Below are 20,043 nucleotides of genomic sequence, written 5' to 3'. Positions count from 1 at the left end.
CTACATTTACATATTTTAAGAGTTAGTTTTTTCTTTCCTAAACTGAACAAGCTCTGGTTTTATGCTCTTCTGCCTTGTTTTCTGTACCACAAATTATTCTCTCTGCCCTTATGTAGACTTCCTGCTTGATCTACGCTTTTTTTAAAGTTGGGCTAAGGCTACTAAGGTAGGATGGTGTTAGTTGAGCTTTTTGGAGCAGTAATAAGGAATGGGCCAAAATTACCTCATTTTAGGTATGTTTAAGTACTGTTATGTAAAAAAAAAAATACGGTTCTGGCTTTTGCATATTTGTATGTTGAACTGTGTGCCTGTGTCAGAGGACTCAGCTTGCTACATAAACTGATCTTACATGCTGAATCTGGAGCTGTGTGCTAGCACTGTTGGCTTCGGTGCTGTCATTAGTTAAAACTTGGCCTGTTTGGTTCCCTGAAAGCATTAATGTTTGCAAATAGCTCCCTCTTTTTTTCTCTTTTGGCTGCAAATGAAATTCAGTTTGGGATGAGACTAGTAGGTTTTGAGTTGGAAACTTGTCCATTTATATTTTAAAAGTTTCCTAATAAGAGGGCTGGAAGGGCTATATGAGAAATAAAGCAAGATACTTTGAGGACAGAGAAGTAGCTCCAACTCCTAGTTTCTTTTGCTAAGTTGTTAATCTCCTGTGTATATTTACATTTGATACATGTCAGATGTATATCAAGGTAAAAAAAGCATCCCCACGATAAAAACCCCCACAATAAAGCTCCACAATTAGGAGGGCTCCTAATCTCCCTCCTTTCCCCAGAAGCATGCCTTGGTGTAGCGTGTGTATTCCAAGCCATGTGACATGACTAACGTTTCGTTCCCACTTTGCAGAATGACTGGATTCTGTCCTAAAGGCAAATACTTTCTTACAGTGGTAAAGAAATTCTTTTTAACCAAGCTTAAATTATATCTAACAGTGAATACTTTCATCCAGCCTTGCTGTATGTTTAAAGTGATAACACAAGTGTTAAAGTAGCAGCCCATGAAATCTTCTATCTCTGTGTCACCAGTTCTAGCTCAGATTGTTCTTGGAGTAGGTAAGGCTCGTTTGTATCTAATAGCTGAGCTGATAGTGTCAAGTAAGTATCTGGTGTGGGTTTCTGGGCACCAGAATTAGTGGATTGCCTCTTGTTTGTGGAAATGATGCTCTTATTGATTGTCTGTGTAGACAGTAGTACTTTAGTAGTAAATTTTTGAAGTAGCTTCAATCATGATCTGTCACTGAGTTGAAAGGCAGTTTAGTACAGAGGCATTGCTGTAGATTGGCTGACACTGAAAACTTTAACTCCTGGAGAACTCAGTTATATTTTCTCAGGAGTACAGAATAATACTTGCCTTTTCTACAAAGGTTTCTGATAGACAGAATCACAGAATGGGTAAGGTTGGAGGGGACCTCTGGAAACAACCTTTGTTAGGTTGAAGCACCATAATATCTGGTATTACTGTCATCAGGGTTTGTTCACAGAATCACAGAATCGTTAGGGTTGGAAGGGACCTCTGGAGATCATAAAGTCCAACCCCTCTGCTCAAACAGGGTCACCTAGAGCATGTTAGGCAGAGTTGCATCCAGGCGGGCCTTGAAGATCTCCAGAAAAGGAGACTCCACAACGTCTCTGGGCAACCTCTTCCAGTGCTCCGTCACTCTCACAGTGGAGAAATTGCCCCTCACGTTCAGGCAGAACTTCCTGTGGTTCAGTTTGTGCCCATTGCCTCTTGTCCTATCACATGGAACAACTGAAAAGAGTTTGTCCCCATCCCCTTGACACCCTCCCTTCAGGTGCTTATACACACTGATAAGATCCCCGCTTAGTCTTCTCTTCCCCAGGCTAAAGAGGCCCAGCTCTTGCAGCCGTTCCTCATAGGGCAGATGCTCCAGCCCTCTGATCATCCTCTTAGCCCTATACTGGACTCTCTCCAGAAGCTCCATATCTCTCGTATACTGGGGAGCCCAGAACCTGGCGCAGGACTCGAGATGAGGCCTCCCCAGGGCTGAGGAGAGGGGCAGGATCACCTTCCTCCACCTGCTGCCAACATTCTTCCTAATGCACCCCAGGAGACCATTGGCCTTCTTGGCCACAAGGGCACATTGCTGGCTCATAGTCAACTTGTCATCCTCCAGCACTCCCAGGTCCTTCTCTGCAGAGCTGCTCTCCAGAAGGTCAGCCCCCAGCTTGTACTGGTGCCTAGGATTATTTTTCCCTAGGTGCAGGACTCTGCATGTGCCCTTGTTGAACCTCAGGAGATTCCTCTCTGCCCAGCTCTCCACTCTGTCCAGGTCTCTCTGAATGGCAGCATAGCCCTAAGGTGGATCAGCCACTCCTCCCAGCTTGGTAATTTCAGCAAACTTGCTGAGGAGGCACTCTGTCCCTTCATCCAGGTCATTGATAAAGAAGTTGAGCAGGATGGGACCCAATACTGAGCCCTGGTGGATGCCACTAGCCACAGGCCTCCAACTAGATTCCGCACCACTGATGACAACGCTCTGAGCTCTGCCTTTCAGCCAGTTCTCAATCTACCTCACTGATCACTCATCTAACGCACACTTCCTGAGCTTCTCTAGGAGGATGTTATGGGAGACAGTGTCAAAAGCCTTGCTGAAGTCAAGGTACACAAGGTCCACAGCTCTCCCCTCATCTACCCAGCCAGTCATTCCATCATGGAAGGCTATCAGGTTGGTTAAGCAGGATTTCTCCTTGGTCAAAGGGGTGAAAGGTGTTCAGGCACCTACCAAGTAGTATTTTGGCCACTATATAAGGCATTTAAAAAGAATTTGAGGTAGTACCTCAGCTCTCCTAGTTTAGTGTATTAGTTCTATGCAGACTCATCCTGAGCAAAAGTTTAAGCTAAGCTATTGGACTGAGAGTTGAAGGAGAAGGTGAGTGTCCTGGTTAGCTCTTTTGTTTTCCGGGCTAATATAATGTGAACAGTCCTGAAATCTTCTAGTAGCTTGGTTTTGTTTTTAACAATGGAAGCTGTAGGTGTAAGTGCCGGTGGAAATTTGTGAAACTTCAATTTTTGCCCATTGAGGAAAAACACAGTTTTGCTCCTCCTTTTGGCTCTTGTGTCATCGTGTGAGAATCTGCATAGAGTTCCCTCTTCCTGATGCAGTGTCAAGAGAGCTGTTTTGATTCATGCATTGCTGGAGCCACGCTTTCAGCTGTTCGGTTGGATACACTGAGGGCAGATGCAGAGCAGTGCTGTGTCAGCAGTGTGCTTCTGAATTCCCCCAATATACTGCTGATATTTGGCTCCGGAAGAGATCCTACTAGGAAAAGCAGCATTGTTTTGACCCAAAGCTGTTTTGACAGTGGAAGTGACAGCCTTTTAGGGTGCAATTTGCAATCATCTTAAGCATGCCCTGCCTGAAAAAAGGCAGTCCTGCAGTGCTTCCTACAAGACAGAACACTGCTTTGGCTTTTGTCCCCCTCCCGGACCTCTCCTTGTACGACAGCCGCACCTTATCCCTTGTGTTTACGGGCCTCTCTTTTCCTTTCCTGGTTCAAGTAAGCCTCTGCCTCCTCCCACCACGCTAAGCCCTCTCAGCTTGTGTTTGAAACAGTGGGATGCGCATCCAGCTGCCTCTCTAGCAGGCAGGGGGCCTTATGTTCTCCATCCGCTACCTCCTGGCTGTTGGCAGTCGCCTTAGCGGAGAGCCTCCCTGGGCTGTCTGCCAGAGATTCCCTGCCCTCCCTGTGTCCCCTGCTGCTTCTCAGCCCGAGGGGGGAGGCCAAGAGCCAGCAAGCAGAGGGAGAGGGAGTCCTTTGGAGGCTTGGCTGGGATGCATGTGCACTGCAGGAAGACAGGGACTAGCAGGAACTTCTAGGCAGGAATCCTGGCATGACTCTGTCTCCTGTTGGTATGAAACATATTCTTCGCTCTGCGGCATCCCGTCTCTACCATATTGCTTTGTATCAATTAATTGAAACCTTCTAAAACTGGCCAGTCCTCCAAGAAAAATGTGTCGGAGTAAAGTTGCATCAGAGAATGTGCCTCAAACTGAACGCACTGAGTGGCTAATTCAGATTATTCTGAAAAACAACTTCCTCGCATACACACCGCTCTTCCCTGTCACTGCTATAAAGAGGTCCTCACCTCTGTGGTCCCTTCTTTCAGTGTAACGTGACCTTTCTTGCCCAAATCACTTTTGTAAGGTGTGAGAAGTTTCCTCTTTACACACAAGGAGTGTTATTTAAGTAAATGCGTAGTGAACAGGCAGAAAAGATGATGAAGTCTGATGTGGGAAAATGAGGAAGTTAAACCATTTCTGTTTTCTAAAAATAAATAGACTGAATGTTCCAGCTGCCTGGTGGCTGCTGCTCATTATAAACTGAGTATTTTTTGTCTTGCTCTGGCGAATTTAAAAAAGATGTTACAGTCCATCAAAATACTGCAGTACTTGTGCGATCAAATTTACATGCTTATGAAGAAAGTCTTGGTTATTTCCCTATTTCTAGAAGTGACCTTGAAGGATTAGCTACACCTAATGTTTCCTGATAGAGGTTTGTCTAAGCTGTTCTTAAAGATTTTCAATGATGATGATTCATGCTTTCCTTGGCAGTCTATTCCAGTGCTTGACTATTCATATGATTAAGAAGCTTTGCTTAATATGTGACTGGTATTGCTGTATTTTAACCCCATCATTTTGACAGTCAATCTTCTCTTTGTGAAGGCACAAAATAGAAGAAAATATCCATAAATATGAAAGCGATCATTTGTGTAGGATTTGACCTTCCTTGCTACCTTTGCTTCAGTGTTTAGAGAGCATCCTGATGGCTCTTGTGCACGGCCATTTACTTAATTACATGTATGACTATCTGGAAGCCCTAGCCGTGACTTCTAGTTGTGTTGTATTGGTCATGAGTACAGTTCTTAATCTGTGTTGATGTCAGTGAGAATGTGGTGCTTGAGGTGAAATGTGTTTTATTAAAATTGTAGATCATGAATTCCCCAGTTGCCTGTTATATTTATACTAAAATGCATGTCTCTAGCATCTTAGAAAGCTTTTTGTTAGTAATGCATTTCATAAAAATCAAGATGATGCCATTAAAAGTTATGTTACTTTAAAACATGATATAGAGAGGCTGTGGATTTTTTAAAAAAACAATACTTAGTAGGAAAGAGCAGTATATTGTTCTCTGTCACAGGATAGGGTTTTTGTTTGCTTTGGCTGTAGTTAAACATTTTGAGATAGGCCTTTGCTATGGAACTTCAGGATTTGCAGCTAATTTCCTATCCTTTCCTATGATAAGAATTGCTGTGATGCGTTTCAGTGAGAGATCTAAAACTGAAGTAGGCTGTGATTTATCCTGAAAGGGAAGGGAAGTGGCAATGCCCTCTCAAACTGTTTCCTCAGATGAGAACTCTTGACTTAAAAGTCAAAATGGGATGGGAGTGAAATCTGAACCACTTGATATCAACAGACATGCACTCCCTGTGTAAAGTAGTGAAGATACTGAAAGCTTTCAGAGGTCCTTGAAGGTTTCTGTAGTGTGGTTATCCTGCTTCCTTTCTGTGTTTTCTGTGCTTTAGGATCTGCTAATTGTTACCTCTGGAGCTCACATTTTTTCCTGGATTGCATTTTTAAACGGAAAGTGTGTGAACATGACTACAGCTTTTTAAGGAGAGGTTGGAGAATAAACATGACTTTCCTTTACAGTGCTCCTGCCCTCCTATCTGGCCAGCTCTTGGAAATTGTAGCCACTGTAGCTTTATTCTTACATGTACCTAAATTCAAATTTTACTTCCATTTTGCTCCTGGGGAATTTCTTGAGAAATAATGTGTACCTAGAACATATTCATGTTGTCACACTGCTGCACCTAATGCTGTTTGTGTTTGGGTGTCTCTGGAGTCTGGTAAGAAATGCCCTTGTATTTGAGCATACATTAGCTCTCCAGACATGAAAGACTGGTAGGAGATGTGTGCATGTGGTCTTTCCCTGGAAAAGAATACTCTCTATTTTTTCTGGTAGCAAGCCAGATGAGAACCAGCTCTGGACCGTAAGCCATGTAGCTCTGTGATGCTGATGCTACACTTAAACTAGGAAGTAGTGTACTAATTGGAATTTTACAGTTTCAATTCTGAATTTCTTGTGTCTGGTGAGATTGAAATATAACTAAATTTGTGTCTACCTGCAAAAAGACCATGCAGGCATGCTTGTCATCAGCCTGCTTTCCGAATTGCTAATCAAACTCAAGGAAAAGATAACTCTCAAGGTAGGATAGCCTCATTTCAGAGTATCGTCTGGTGGGTGTCTCTAGTACAGTATCAGCTGCTGATGGAAAATTGAAAACTCTGCTAATGCTGTAGTATGCTATCTATTTGTTAAAACCATTGTGAATTTATTTCTGCCGTAGTTGTTTTTAACAGTTCAGTAATAATGTCATGCATGGTTCCTGCTTTGTACCACAGGTGACTGAAGTTCACAATATTTGTCAGGTTCAGTGCACCTGTTGCTATAATCTGTGTATCTGTCATTGCATGCAGACTGGTCCCTAAAATGCTTCTGCAGCAAAATATCTTATGTATGTGACTTAATGGTTGATTACATGACATCACGCAGAAGGTAACCATGACCAGCAGTTGGTCTCAACTTTAATTGGACAAGTCACCTCTTCCATGCACGTGTGGAACCATTGATTCTTCTCATAATGGATATAAAACTTGGCAGATGACTGATTCGCCTGATTGGTCAAGTGTCTCCGGCAGTGAGTTTCACTTTCTCATTTCAGCAGTGCCAGAATGAAGGTCGTAGGGTGCTGCATACGTCCCCCAAGCATGGCAAGAAGGTCATCAGTCAAGCAAGGGTCATAGCTCCCGGACCTCAACAGTTGACGGTGCCTCAGACAGTGTATAAAGGGGTTTACTCTGTGCTGGCATTGTAAATCTGGGCAGTCCCACTGTTGTTCCCGGATTACAGTAAGGCTGAGGGACAACTTTGGTATCTTGACTCATTTTCCGTCACTGGGAGGTCTGCTCTCATCTATGTGTTGCTGAGACAATTTCTATTTGTGTATGTGGCAATAAATAGTCATTGCTATTCACTCACTATGCTTGACTAGAGGACCTGTTTCGTTATGAGTCTCCTCAGTTAGTTTGTATTGATGTCAGCTGGGAAATCTGTAAATGCTCTGTGATATTTTACAGCTTTATAAGCTGTACAAAATGTCCAGCAAGTAGTTTAATGTCTAGCAGATACACTCTGTAACGATGTATTTTTTTCATTAGTAGTTTGGCAGACTGTGAACATACTTTCATAGCTGCAGAATGGACTTTCAGTGACTTGTGGTCATATATTTTTTTTCCCCTACTGGCATCCACTGTGCCTACATGTTATTACCAAAATAAGAGATTCCATAGTGACAGTTGATAGTCTCACTCTTTCTTTTTTTTTTTTTCCTCCCTTTTTCTTTTTTAAATTTGGTTTCCAAACTCTTGATTCTTCAAGAATGTAAAAAAAGCCTAGCAACTTTTTCTTTGTTACCAAAACTAGCCTGTTGAGACTTCCTTGTAGGAATTGGCTAGTGATTTTACTCTCTAGTAGTAGTTCTCCTGAGATAACATTTCTGTGTACTGCTAGATTGCTGTTTCTTTTCTTATTAAAATTTACAGAAGTTTTGATGGGAACTTGTTAGAATTTCTTTATATTCAGACTTCACAGTTTGTAGAGAATATTTCACCTTTTTCAGTAGATTTACAGTTTCGACTTTTGAGACTCTAGCTCCTTAAATCACAGATGAGACCAAAGTTATATGCAGGATAAATGTAGAAAGTGGTAATTAATACATGTCCTCAGTGTGTCTGGCTCTTCTAGTCTCTCTAGACATGTTGCCCTGTTGCAATTTCCTTTCCTTTTTCTAAGGAATAGATGAGTTAATATAGCTTGACATGAGTGAGAAAATGAAACAAAGATACTTGCTTCCTGCCTTGGCATGCTGTTCTCTTTGGATTACAGGGAGTTTCTCTGAACTCTTTTTCCTCCAGTGAGGCCCTGCTGCCTTGGCAGGATGCTGCTCGGGGATGATCAAGCTCTAGTGCTCTTATGCAGGCTGTCAGGCGGGAGAAATAATGGCATAGCTTCTCCCTTTGCCCTCCTGGGAGTCACTCTCGTTTTCAGGGATTGGGTTATCCGGGTCTCCATTCTAAAAGTAGCAGCAGGGACTGACTCATCATCTTCAGCTCTAGCAGTGGTAAATCTGTTTTTGTGTGGCTCTGCTCCATACACTGAGGATTCTAATTATTATTATTACTATTTTTAATGTTCTTCCTTTACAGACGTGGCAGATGAGGTGGAGCTTTTTCACTAATATCCCTCATTTAAACAAGAAGAATCTACTACTGGAATTGTTAGAAGCAAGAACTTGACTCTGGATCTCAGTCTGCTGCTTGCCAAGGGAGACTTGAGCTTTTTCACTCTAAGGATATGTATATAAAAGGGATTGCTTTGCTTTGGCTTTTCTGAGAGAAAAACTTCAATCAGACTCAGGAGGACAGAGATATTAGGATAGATATCTATTAGGTCTGGGAAGGTTGGTTGTGTGGATGTTGAGTCAGTGACAGCTTTTTTGTATATAAATCTAGAAAGAACTCACCTTTAAGTGAGGTGTGACTTTTGAGTCACAGGCCATTTCATTCCCCCTAATGCTGCTTGCCAGCTGGAGACTGAAAATGGATTTCTGAGGATGTGACTGTATCAGTACTGAACCCCAGACTCACTGCTGCAGCAGGATATAAAGCACATTTCTTAACTCTGGAGAACTTTATTACTTTGTGCTGGATGAAAGAAGCATTGAGATTTTGCTGTAGGAATGGAGCACGTCATGCAGGTTAAGTAATATACTTAGGGATTGCTTTGCTACTAAATGAGGCTTAAGGATAAAAGTTTTCATCTTGTTAATTTTCCAAGGGTTGTTACTAAACATTAAATTTAAACTATTAGAATCACTTACAGAACTGAAGCATAAGACTGAAAAATGCAGTTCGAGATACATGCGATCATCATCTTCCTCTCCTTCTCTAGTATGGAAGTTTGTATGGATGGAGCTGTGTATCTAGCTTCTCCCTAGCTCATTAGGGAGGGAGGTGCTTTTGCCCATTACCTTTTCCTCAGGGCCGGTTTGCCCTTGAGTACCCCTCAGCTCTCATTTCCCTTTCTGTGTTTTCAGTGGAAAGACCTTGACCTGTACATTTGTCCTTGGGGAGCTTCCTCCTTCTCTGTGTTAAGATACTTGGAAGTTGCCTGGCAGTGTAGCACATTGGATCATTTCCTTCCCCTCTTTCTCCAAGGTTTTCCTCATTTATGTTTCTCTTGTTTCTCTTAATTACTTCTCTTTTTGTTTTCTTTTTTTTACCCCTTCTTGAAGTTGCCTATTCCTGCTTGCTGTCTCCTGAGTATTTATGTATATAAAACTTTATAAAGCTTACGAGAAATAGTTAATGCAAAATCTTCCTAGAATTTTGGTATTCAGTTTGCAGTGTCATTGCACAGTCTGTTGCTCAGTAGAGAGACACAGCAGGAATTCAAACATTTCTTTCAGGATTATCTCGTTTCCCCTTGCTAGGGACAGGGTATATATTACTTTCCTGCAGTTACAATACTTTCATTTTATTAGTACTACAAGTCATGTATATATTTATCTACATGATACTTCCATAGCTCCCATTTCATAAAGAGCTTAGTTTTTAAGTAAGGAAGAGCCTGATTGAGAGTAAGTTTAGGGTTAGTTCTACTGTTTTTTGGGGGGTTTTTTGGTTTTTTTGGGTAGGAATCACATACTTGGTGATAAACAGAGTCCTGTGATGAGTTTACACTGTGGGGTACATTTCTGGTGCCATGTATATAGTGCACGAAACAGCCATCCAGAGAAGCAACCACAGCTTACTATGGGAGGGATGTTTTGTTTGCCAGTCATGTAGTAGGAAGAGATAGGTTGTAACCTCTCTATTACAGCCTGATGATGATATGGAAAACCACTTTTTTTTATGTACTCTTGTTTAAATTCTTATTTAAGCATGTTGTTCGAGCATCCTACTCTATGCTTTTGTAAGGGGCGACTCTGTAATGGTCATGGGCAGAATCCCATTTAAAGGTCTCCTGTAGGCCATCTGCTTTCATGAATAGGTTTTAGATTTGGCACATGGCTTAGTACAGATGAAAATAACCACAGTGCTGCGAAACTTCCTTTACTGCTTGTACGAATTTGGCCTCCTCATTAAGTCTCCATGGATTGAGTGAATCTTACAGAAGAGGAGAGGTTCTGCTCAATTCTTTGGTTTCAGCTTGCACACGCCAGCTATGCATGGATGATGGGGAGGGTGTGCTGCATGCCTGACCTAGTGCAGAGATTTGTTAGGGTGCATTGTATCTCTGCACCTACCTGTCCTCCTGGGACCCCTTTGAAGGGAAATCCAGATATGTACAAAATTGGCGTGTAGCCTGGCTTCCTTCCAGTAAGAAGGCAGGTTATGGTTAGAACATGCCCAGAATCCAGGACTGCTGAGCACCTTCTGCCACATACGTAATAGATTTCTTCATCTGGTTAGAGGTAGCCCCTGTGGATTAGGTGCTGAGTGTTCTGGCATGCCATGCTGAATTGCTTTAACTGCTGTAGTGCAAGCCATTCCTCTTCTAAAGACAGAAAATTGTGTGAGTCGTACTGACACCAAATAATTATAACACAGATGGTTCAGTGGCAGGAACATCAGCATAAAGCATACAGATTCAGTTCCTTGCTTTGGCATATTCTTCCTATACAGCACTTAGTGTATCTTGTAGTCCTTCAGTCCTGTAAAAGGACTTGCTACATGTAAAAGACCATCTTCTGAGGAATGCTGTGGAGATGAATATATTACTGAAATATTTGACTATTCTTTTAATTTTTGCTAATTAAGTGCCTCACCTGTCCAAAAAAATCTACCCTGCATGTTGGTTTCTCTTATAATGTATTTGAACAGGCAAAGCTACGCTACAGTTATGGTGAAATAGGTCAGAAATGCTTCTGCTTAACTCTAAGAAATGGAGACCAGCTGCTTATGAAGACTTGCAGTGAGCTACAGTCTTGATGAGCTTGTTCACATCTGGATGCAGCACATGAGCATTCTTCACCCAAGGAAAAGAAGTAGCTATGTAAAGGATAAAAGTCAGTTCAACAGCAAGACCAACAGTAAAGGAATCTGCCTAGAATAATTCAGAAACATAATGAATCTTATTAACCCTAACTATAATGACAGGGGAATTTGTTTTCTCTGATTAGCTTAAGTCTGCTCAGTGTCAGACTGTCTTTACAGTGGGATGTTCCCTGCATCCTTGGCAATTGGAGGCAGCTCAGATCTTTACTCCAAACTTTGGTCACAGTCCTGCTCCTGAGAAGAACAATTCAGAATTCTGTGTTTCCCTTTGGACTGCATGATGGGCTTTAGATTTTGCATAGTTTTTAAGAAGCAAAGCAAAGCTGGTCTGAAAACCAAGGAACATCTGGTTTTTCATTGATTTCATGTGTGTACTTCTTGCAGTGGTCAAACTTGCTCTTTCTAAGTAGGTTTTGAAGAGCCAGAGTTTTAATTCCTGTCTCTATAGAAATGATAGATATGGAGCAGGCAAGTTTTAACTACTGGCTCAGCAGCAGCAGTCTCAAGCTAGAATATCTAACCTGGCTTTTTCTTTCTTCTATTCTTTCTTTCCTCTATTCTGTCTCTATTTCTCTCAGCCAGAGGACCCTATTCCTGGAGCACGCTGAACATGTATTTTTTTATTGAAATCTTCTGTATCTTCAAGGTGAACAAGGACTGTTCAGTGATATATAGGAAGATGTTTCTATTTTTGAGTCTAACTCCAGTCTGAGGCTTTTTGAGAGAGAAACAAAATTTTATTGCAGTCCCACAAGGTTTTATTTCATTTCCGCAGCAGTCATGGAAAGTGGTAAGTCCTGCAAAATCCCTCATGGTAGTGAGTGATTCCTTCCAGTGGTATCTGATTCTTCCCCTCATTCTGAGCATTGGCTTTTCCTTGAACTCAACTGAGCAGTGTGCCTGATGATTAGCTGTCATTTTCTAGCAGATTGATCCGTCTCCTCTCTCCCTGAACTTGAAGGTGTTCAAATTAAGTCATAAAGTTGATGTTTTCATTACAGACATGGTCTAGCCAAGTTTTTTCCATGTTTTTCTTTTCTCCCTTTAAAATATAGTCTCCCCTGAGATTTGGCCCAGGGGTTAGAGAAATGTATTGTTCATGATCAGATCTTAAAGATACAGAAGTATCTTAACATCTTTCACAAGAATGTGTTTTTGAAGAGCCAGACATAAAGTCTGGAGTTTATCAGTCTGCTTCTTACATGGTAGAAAGATAAAATTCATTCCAGAGAAAGTGATGTTGGAAAGGATGCAAAATCTTTCTGCTACAAAGAGAAGTAATTGTTTACAGCCATTAAAGATTTCAGGTCACACAAGCTTACGAAGGGATAACTACTGCAAATGAAATACTGTAACAATGATTGTCAGTATTTCCCTTGAAAAATCTCCTAGTATGAATATGAGGACCTTCAAAACCTAATGAAGGTGTGGTAAGAGAGGTATTTCCAGAATAGGTATTTCCAGGTAGCTTCATCTACCTTTGTTCAGAGCTGCCAAAAGATGGCTTTGCACAAACAAGAAGAAACTAAACTCCAGTCTTGTTCAGGAGTTCAACAGCAAAGAGGTAAAAGGAAATAAATTCTGACTCGCTTTTAAATTTGTAGCAACTTATTCCAGATCCAGTACAAGATTTGTCTGTCATTTAATTTTAATACTACTTATTGATTGTAACTGGCTCTAAAGATGTTGGTATTCCAGATGCATGCTGGAAGCTCTGTCCTGTTTTTTGGGGTCCTGACCAGAGGAGAAAGGTCAGTCAGTTGGTTAAGGAAAGCACACTTAGTGGAAAAAGAACATGATTTTAGACCATCCAGACTTTTGGTGTCTACAGTCAGGCAAGAATCTGAGGAGCTAAGTCCAGTGGGAAAATCAAAAGATAAAAGTGCTCCAAATCACATGCTGTCAATCCTCTAATTTCACAAGTAGGCTGAAAGTTCTTTTTATGCTCCACTGCTGAAAGTAAAAGTGGCAAGAAAGATAGTAAAGGAGGAGGATGGCGTAGTGGTATGCATCATCTCATCAGGTCTCGGCCTGGTTTAGATGTTAGTAGACCCTTCTTTGCAATTTCCCATGTACACACAGGCATACAAAACACTGCGGCTGGGGTCTGTGCTGCAACAGTATCCAGAACTGCCTAACCCACCAGTTGGAGTGACTACAGTCACCCTTTCCAAGAAGGTAACAGATAATACTATCCTAGCATTTCCTGAGGGAATTTATAAGTGATAGCTCTTCATGATTTGAAAAGTTGATATTGTTTAATGGAAAGATACCCATGAGGAAAAACTCATTCAAAGAAAAGGCTGTACAGAAGAGATTTTTACCAGCAGATCTGAGCAGGGTACTCGAGAACCCATGTCTTTGAGGGGGAAAAAAAATGAATGACTGCAGGCATTTTGTGTTATGAAAAGCCATCAGAATTCTCTTGTCGCTGTCCCATGAGATTTCTACGAAGCATCCTTCTCACAGTTCCCTGGCAATATTCCGAGTTTTCTTTCTTTTCATGATCTTAAACTGTGGGATATGTATCCAACCCAATAAAACCATTTTTCAGCTTCACTGTTGGTAGTTTTCTGCCTCTTCTTTCTGAAAACATTTTGCCTGCTGGCAACCGTATTGTCCCAAGAGGTTTGAAGCTTGGCATGCTGTCAATAAAACTTCAGCTACTCATTCAATCGAACATGGTAGCTCTGTGAACTAACTTGGCCTCCATCCCAAGGTTCACCATAATCTTCCTCATATAATAGGAAGTCCAAACAACCCCAGGAAATAATTCAGATGTGAGTGGTGCGTTTAGTAGAATAAAGAAGGGTGTAGAAGAGACGTTCAGAATCTCAGTTCTAACTCTTTTCATGGTTATGCACTCTGAAAAAAGCAGTTGCTTTGTAGATAAAGAGATTACATGCATCTTATGAGGTCTGTATAGCTATGACAGTGCCTTCCATCCACATTTTTTCACTTTTTGTTGCACTGGCATTACAGCCGAACTGTTGCAGTGTTCAGTGCAAGAATATTACGGAACGGGCTACGTGTAACCCTTAAGGTTCCTTCCAGTCTGGCACAGGTAAATTGAATCATTCTCCCTGCAGGGGTGAAAAGGATGAGCTTTTGGAACAGCTTGGTGGTAAGATCGATGGGGGTGAAAACAGAATTAGATTAAGATGCAATTTGACAATATTTATGCTGAGGATTATTAGCATGCTTGCCTGAGAGAGTGAGAGTCTGAACTGGAGGCCCTAAAACATTCCTTCCAGCTCTAGCGTCCTGTGTGCTACCTTTATTTTAAACATCTTTCTACAAAGTTGGCATAGGTAGAACAAGAAAAAACAAAAATATATCCAATGGGTAGCTATTAATTCTACAGTTTTCTCTGTCCAGTGGTCTGGCCCTCTTTGGAGGATTGTATTAAATCCAAGAATTCTTGTAGCTATTGATTTTTTTTTAATGGAATTCCTTGTGTTTCCTATCAAGACTTTGCTGCAGCTGGCTTGAATTGAGTAGCATTTTTAAATTGATGCAACAAGTACTTCTCAGCTTTGCAAGATGTTGCTTTGGAGAGCTGTTCCCGAGGCAGTAGGTAGCTCAGGCTCGCTGTATTAGGGAGATCGGGAATGCCCTCTGTGAAGGCTGTCTGGCATAAAGAGGATTAAGAATAAGACATCGTGGGCAAGATGGCATTTGAATTCTAGAGATGACTGAGGAGCTAACCAAATTGTGTCTTAAACCGGTGTCCTGCCTCTGGCAGAGACCAGATATCAGCAGCTTGGCTGGAAGGTAAGTGTTCAACTCTCCTTGCCAAAATGCAGCAGCTAATGTAACAATATCCTGACCGGTAGGGAAGATTTTGCTGTTCACCTCACCTTTCAGCCAGCCTTTTGCATGAAATGAGAAAGCTGGGGGCCTGTGAGATTCATGCTTCATTTGATATCGTTATAAATGAAGTTTTCATTTGAGTATGTTCATCCTTTTTTAGTATTATTGATTCATTTGTCTTTTAATAGTCTCCGTGAGGAAGTTGTATGTTTGTTAGTTTTGCATGTACAAAATTTCCTTCCCTGTCATATATATTTGAGGGGTTTTGTTTGTTTGTTTGTTTATTTTTAGTATTAGAGATTTGCCCTAGTGCACTTTGGAAAGGATAATTTGGAGTCCCCAACTCGCTCCTTTCATCCTATTCATTATTTTATATTCCTCTCCTGTGGTCTTTCTCCTTTTCATGCTAATCAGTCTAGTCTTGTAAATCCTTCTTTGTGTGATAGTTTCATTTTAAAAAAGCTGAACTAGTTGATTATAAACTCAGTTGATGTGATTTTATTCATATTGAAAGTGCTTGACATCTACGGTCCCATGTACACATTGGCAAGCTGAGCTTAAATTGTGTGAAGTTCTGTGCTGCTTTGCTGTGGAAAGGGGGACTGTTTATTACTGCTGTCTTTAAATTTAAATTTGGATGTTTTAAATGAATTAAATATGAACATGAATAATGTAACTAGTAAGCTAGCCTTTCTGCAGTTAAATGCAAACTTTTTCATTTTGTCTCTGTTTTTTAGGTTTTGATATGCCACAGCATTTGTAGTGACTTTTCTGCCTTGTAGAAATGATGAGGAATTAGAACTTGTGACAGTTCAGTGGAGCCTTTGGCACTTTTTATATCTAGGGTGAGTGGAAGTTAGTTTGGAACTGTGGGAAAGGCACTTACTCTCTTAAAAAAAGAGGCAGCAAGACGGTTGGCCTTTTTAGGTTCAAAGCTAACATGCCATTGAAATGAATTTGCACATTGATTTGTCCTTTCATGATGTAAATTGAGGAAACCAACACCACAGGAGACTGTTTCTGTGTTCCATACTTTCAAGAGTAAATTGATAGCCATAAGCATGAGAAATATATCTTTAGAAAAAAATGAGAGTTTTAATTATGGCACCTGCTTTTTGTACAAGTGGCAGGTTCTGCATAGAGAGTTACAGAATGCACTGGCCTGTGTTCTGCAAATCTCAGCTGCTTTACTCGATGCAAAAGTAAAATTACTTCCTAGATATATAATTGACTCAGCCAGGAAGTTCTTCTTTGGGACATGTTATGTCTAATGTTTTTAAGCAAATTCTTAACCGTGTGAATAGTTTATCCCCCCCCCTTAAATATCAAGCTGTAACTTCTGCTATTTCTTCTTTTAAGATTTTCTTAGTGTTCAATCCCTGAACAGTGTAACAGAGCAAATACATCTGTACAGCATTATTTCCTATCCTGCCTTGCCTAATCACTTATCTCCTTGCCATTTACTTTCTTCTGTCTAGACTCAAGTTCATCTTCCCTAGAGTATTTCAAGTTTATTAAAGCCTATAGAGTGATTACATTTCTCTTCCGAATAGCTATTAGTGAAATAAAACGACAGAGTAGTTTATGTTGGAAGGAACTTCTACAGGTCATCTGGACCAACACACACCACTGAAAGCAGGGCTAACTTTGAAGTCAAATTCAACTTTGAAGTTAGATGACATTGCTGAGGGTCATAGCTGCTTGTGTTTGGACTATCTCCAAGGATGGAGATTGTACAACTTCTGTGGGCAACCATAGACAAAACTCAGCCTTTCAGTTTTGTTGTCATTTTTTGAGGGGGGAGGGAGGGACAGACACACTAGATTTTTTTTGCCATGTTATCAGAGCTTGGTTAAACTGCTGGTATTCTGTATCTGCAGCTTTCATTTATAGTGTTTACTAATGAAATTATAACCCCTGGGAATTACAATCTCCAAAGCCTTTATATTTGTTAAACCTACCTTATACCTGTTTAAGAAGAGCTGAGGCTGTACTTTTATGGATAAATAAGAGAGTACAGAGACTGATTCCTGTCTCTGAAGCCTAGTAGTGATGCTGACTGGCTCGCATCCATTCTGCTTGGAGTTAGCTGCCTCTACTGCAGACAGGCTGAAGGCACACTGTAGCATTCGGTCCTGGCTCTTGGTGTCATGTGGCCCTAAAACATGCTGATTATTTTGCGTATTTGTTTCATTTTCAAGTGTCTGAGCTGATCTTTCAGGGTGAAACTGTGCATTGCTGTCCTGTGATGTGGGGTGAGAACACATGGGGGAGTTCGATGATGCAAAACCATGGATGATGTTGGAGGACTGCAAAGGACAGAAGCAGCCAATCTGATGCAATTCTGTTTATACTGTTTTTCAGAAGAGGATTTGGGAGTGAGCTACCCCAAGCTCATACCCATATAGCACTTAGCAGAGTGGCAGTCCTCATGAGAACCATCCAAGTCTTCTCATGTGGGGAAGAGCCTCTATCTTTTCTTAGAAAACATCTATAATGTCTTATTCTCTTCCATGAAAGACCACATGTTGTATAGGCTGTGGGGATTTAGCAGTCATCCATGTGCTTTGAAGTTAGTTAGGATTATTCTACTTGCTCTGTGGGCAAGGACTGAGAGTAGAGTTATTTCACTTTTTCTACTGAACTGTAGTCTTCCAAGCATCTCTTTCACATTCATGAACTTTCCCTCCCACAATCTCTGCAGAGAAGAGTTACATATGCTTCCCATGCGTAGCTCTGAAGTGCTTGGACTGAAGCAGCTTTTCAAAAGCCGTCTGAGTGGCACAGGACCATAAATTGCATGCCAAGGGAGTGAGATTTATGATTAGCAGTCACTTAGGTACTTTAGAAAAATCTCATGTCCAGGCATTTTACACAGGGGGAGTCAAGCAGACAGCAGAGATCAGTGCCAGAGATTGTGAATACTAGTCTGGTGCTTTTATATAACACCTTTCACCCTGAGTTTTATGGCTGGAGGACTTTTCCTACCATGACTGTTAGCTTTTATAAAAATGACTAAAGAAAATTATGAAAAGAAGCATTAAAAGTTGTAAATAACCTTTCACGTGTAGATTACCTGAAGTTGTTAAAAGGAAAAGAAACTCTACTCTTTTCACAAGTATGCATGGACAAACACGTACTGTTTATGAGAGGCAGTAAGAGACTACTTTGTACCTTTTAGCTTGGACTAAAAAAAACAACTTTTTTCTTCCTTTAGTCTTATTTCCGATATTGCTTAATATTAGAAAGCACAGCATAGAAAAGCTTTATTTTTTAACATTTTCCCAGAAGATTGAATTCTTCATTTTTCTTAGCTCTGGAAAAAGGCTGCTTTTCAAAATCAAAACTTCTAGCCAAGTTGGATCTGTAAGTATCCCTCTAAGCAGAAATTCAGTGCTATATTCTGGTATGGCTTCCTTTTACAGAAATATTCCAGCTTGACTGCCCCACTGTGAACAAAATGGAGTTGTATTGACACAATTAATCTTTCATTACTTAGTGTAGTGTCAAAACATGCTTTTCCTAGCTTTCGTAAGAGCTTTTTTTGTGACTTAGCCATTCATTTAGGTATTTTCTGTCAGGGTTTGGCAACATTCAGCATATCGTTTGCTGCATGTTGAAGGAGCCATCGCCTTGTCCTGCGAGACTGGTGGTAGAGGGAGCGGTGGTCTCTGGCATAGATATCTAGAGCATTATCTCTCAAGAGTTTTGATTTTCTGTAATGTTTGCTTATAACAAAAATGCAAATCCTCCTTCTTTTGGAGGCACGATCCAGCCTGTTTTTGTCCGACCAGCAGAAAATATAACGCAACTTGGACACTCGTTGCAGTAGTAATAGCAAAAACATTTCCTGCGTCATTGTCCAATTTCTCATCCTTATTATCCAGGACTGCTGTGAACTGCTTGAATCACAAGTGCCAGGCTGGGGACTGTGGTGCTGCTTTACCAGAGTTAATGTTGTGTTTCCATGTGTTTCCTTGCAAAAATTTCAGCTCTGCCTCTTTTTGTTAGTGAGCAAGCACAGCATCCCCTTCTACACAGGCACACAGGCCTGATGCATAGTTAGCACAGAGATTGGCATATGCTTTTCTTGCTTATTTATGCTGCTCCCACTGCCATAAATTTGAAGTTGTCCACGTAGTGGAGAAAGACGTGTAGTTTCAAGGGATTTGAAATGAATTGTCTGTGTTTAATAGGAAGTTTTCTACCTACCCTGTGATTTTGTATTTTCTCCCCACTGTGTAATTAATGTTGCAGCTGATTGTATGTTTCAGAATTGGGGAATTTTCTCATGTTTCTTTCTTTTGTCCTAGACATCTTCAGCTATCTAAAATCAGGCCAGTTCCAGGATAAGGACAGCGGCAGGTGATATAATGCGGAAACCAGGCCCTCAAAAAGGTAAGTGGTAATGCTTGGTATAGACAAGGCCCTTTAGTTAGGTGGTCTAGACTAAAGAGCATGAGGAGGCCAAGGCAGAGGGAGGGAAGTCATACTGGGGGGGATCCTGGTTGTATCCCAGTTTGAAACAGAGCCCCAAAACGGGAGTTGTTTCTCTGGCAGATGACCAAAGAGTCCTTCATAATGCTGCCACTAAAATCAACAGAAAAAAAATCGCCACCAGTCATCTAGCCCGTTCCCGTGCCAGAGCAGACCGCTGATGAGAGAGAGTAAGCGAGCTTGCCTGCGACACGCTGCACGCTCCCGGGGACACCAGGGCTGGATCACTGGAATGGTTTCTCTGCAGCTGCTGGTACTATACCTAGTTCCCCAATGCTGGGGAAGTCCTTTTTACCTTCTGTGTACACCCAACTGCCTCACGTGCTTTTGTTTTTTTCTTACGTTTTGAAGGGAGCACTTAGCCAGAAGTGCTCCTTCTGGTGTGGAAGGCTGGTAGGAGCTTGTACAAGCCTTGTGGCACCCCTACAGCTCTTGGGGCATGATGTCAGGTGGTGATACTGCTCTGTGGAGCCCGCTGCATGCACCATCTGCTAGTGCTCTCAGCATGAGGCATCCTGGTTCTCTGCTGGCACAAGCTTCCCCCTTCTAATGAGGCGTGAAACCAAAGACCAGCCTACCTTGTGGAG

At 41.4% G+C, this 20,043-nt stretch overlaps 1 protein-coding gene across 3 annotated transcripts in view; it reads left to right on the top strand.

Annotated features, from left to right (window-relative positions):
* The window catches only part of SCMH1 (Scm polycomb group protein homolog 1), an 81,381-nt gene that overhangs the window by 2,679 nt on the left and 58,659 nt on the right, over positions 1–20,043 (top strand). For all 3 annotated transcript variants that reach the window (XR_009960618.1, XM_062594083.1, XM_062594082.1), the window contains exon 2: positions 19,273–19,357. Coding sequence is in view for 2 of the 3 variants with exons in the window: in XM_062594083.1 (XP_062450067.1) it covers positions 19,333–19,357 (25 nt within the window). In the remaining variant the exon portion in view is untranslated. The remainder of the gene's footprint in view (positions 1–19,272; positions 19,358–20,043) is intronic.

This window comes from Rhea pennata, chromosome 23, assembly GCF_028389875.1.
Source record: "Rhea pennata isolate bPtePen1 chromosome 23, bPtePen1.pri, whole genome shotgun sequence".
NCBI lineage: Eukaryota > Metazoa > Chordata > Aves > Rheiformes > Rheidae > Rhea > Rhea pennata.
Note: the sequence above shows the minus strand (reverse complement) of the source record. Positions and strands in the feature narration are given on the sequence as shown.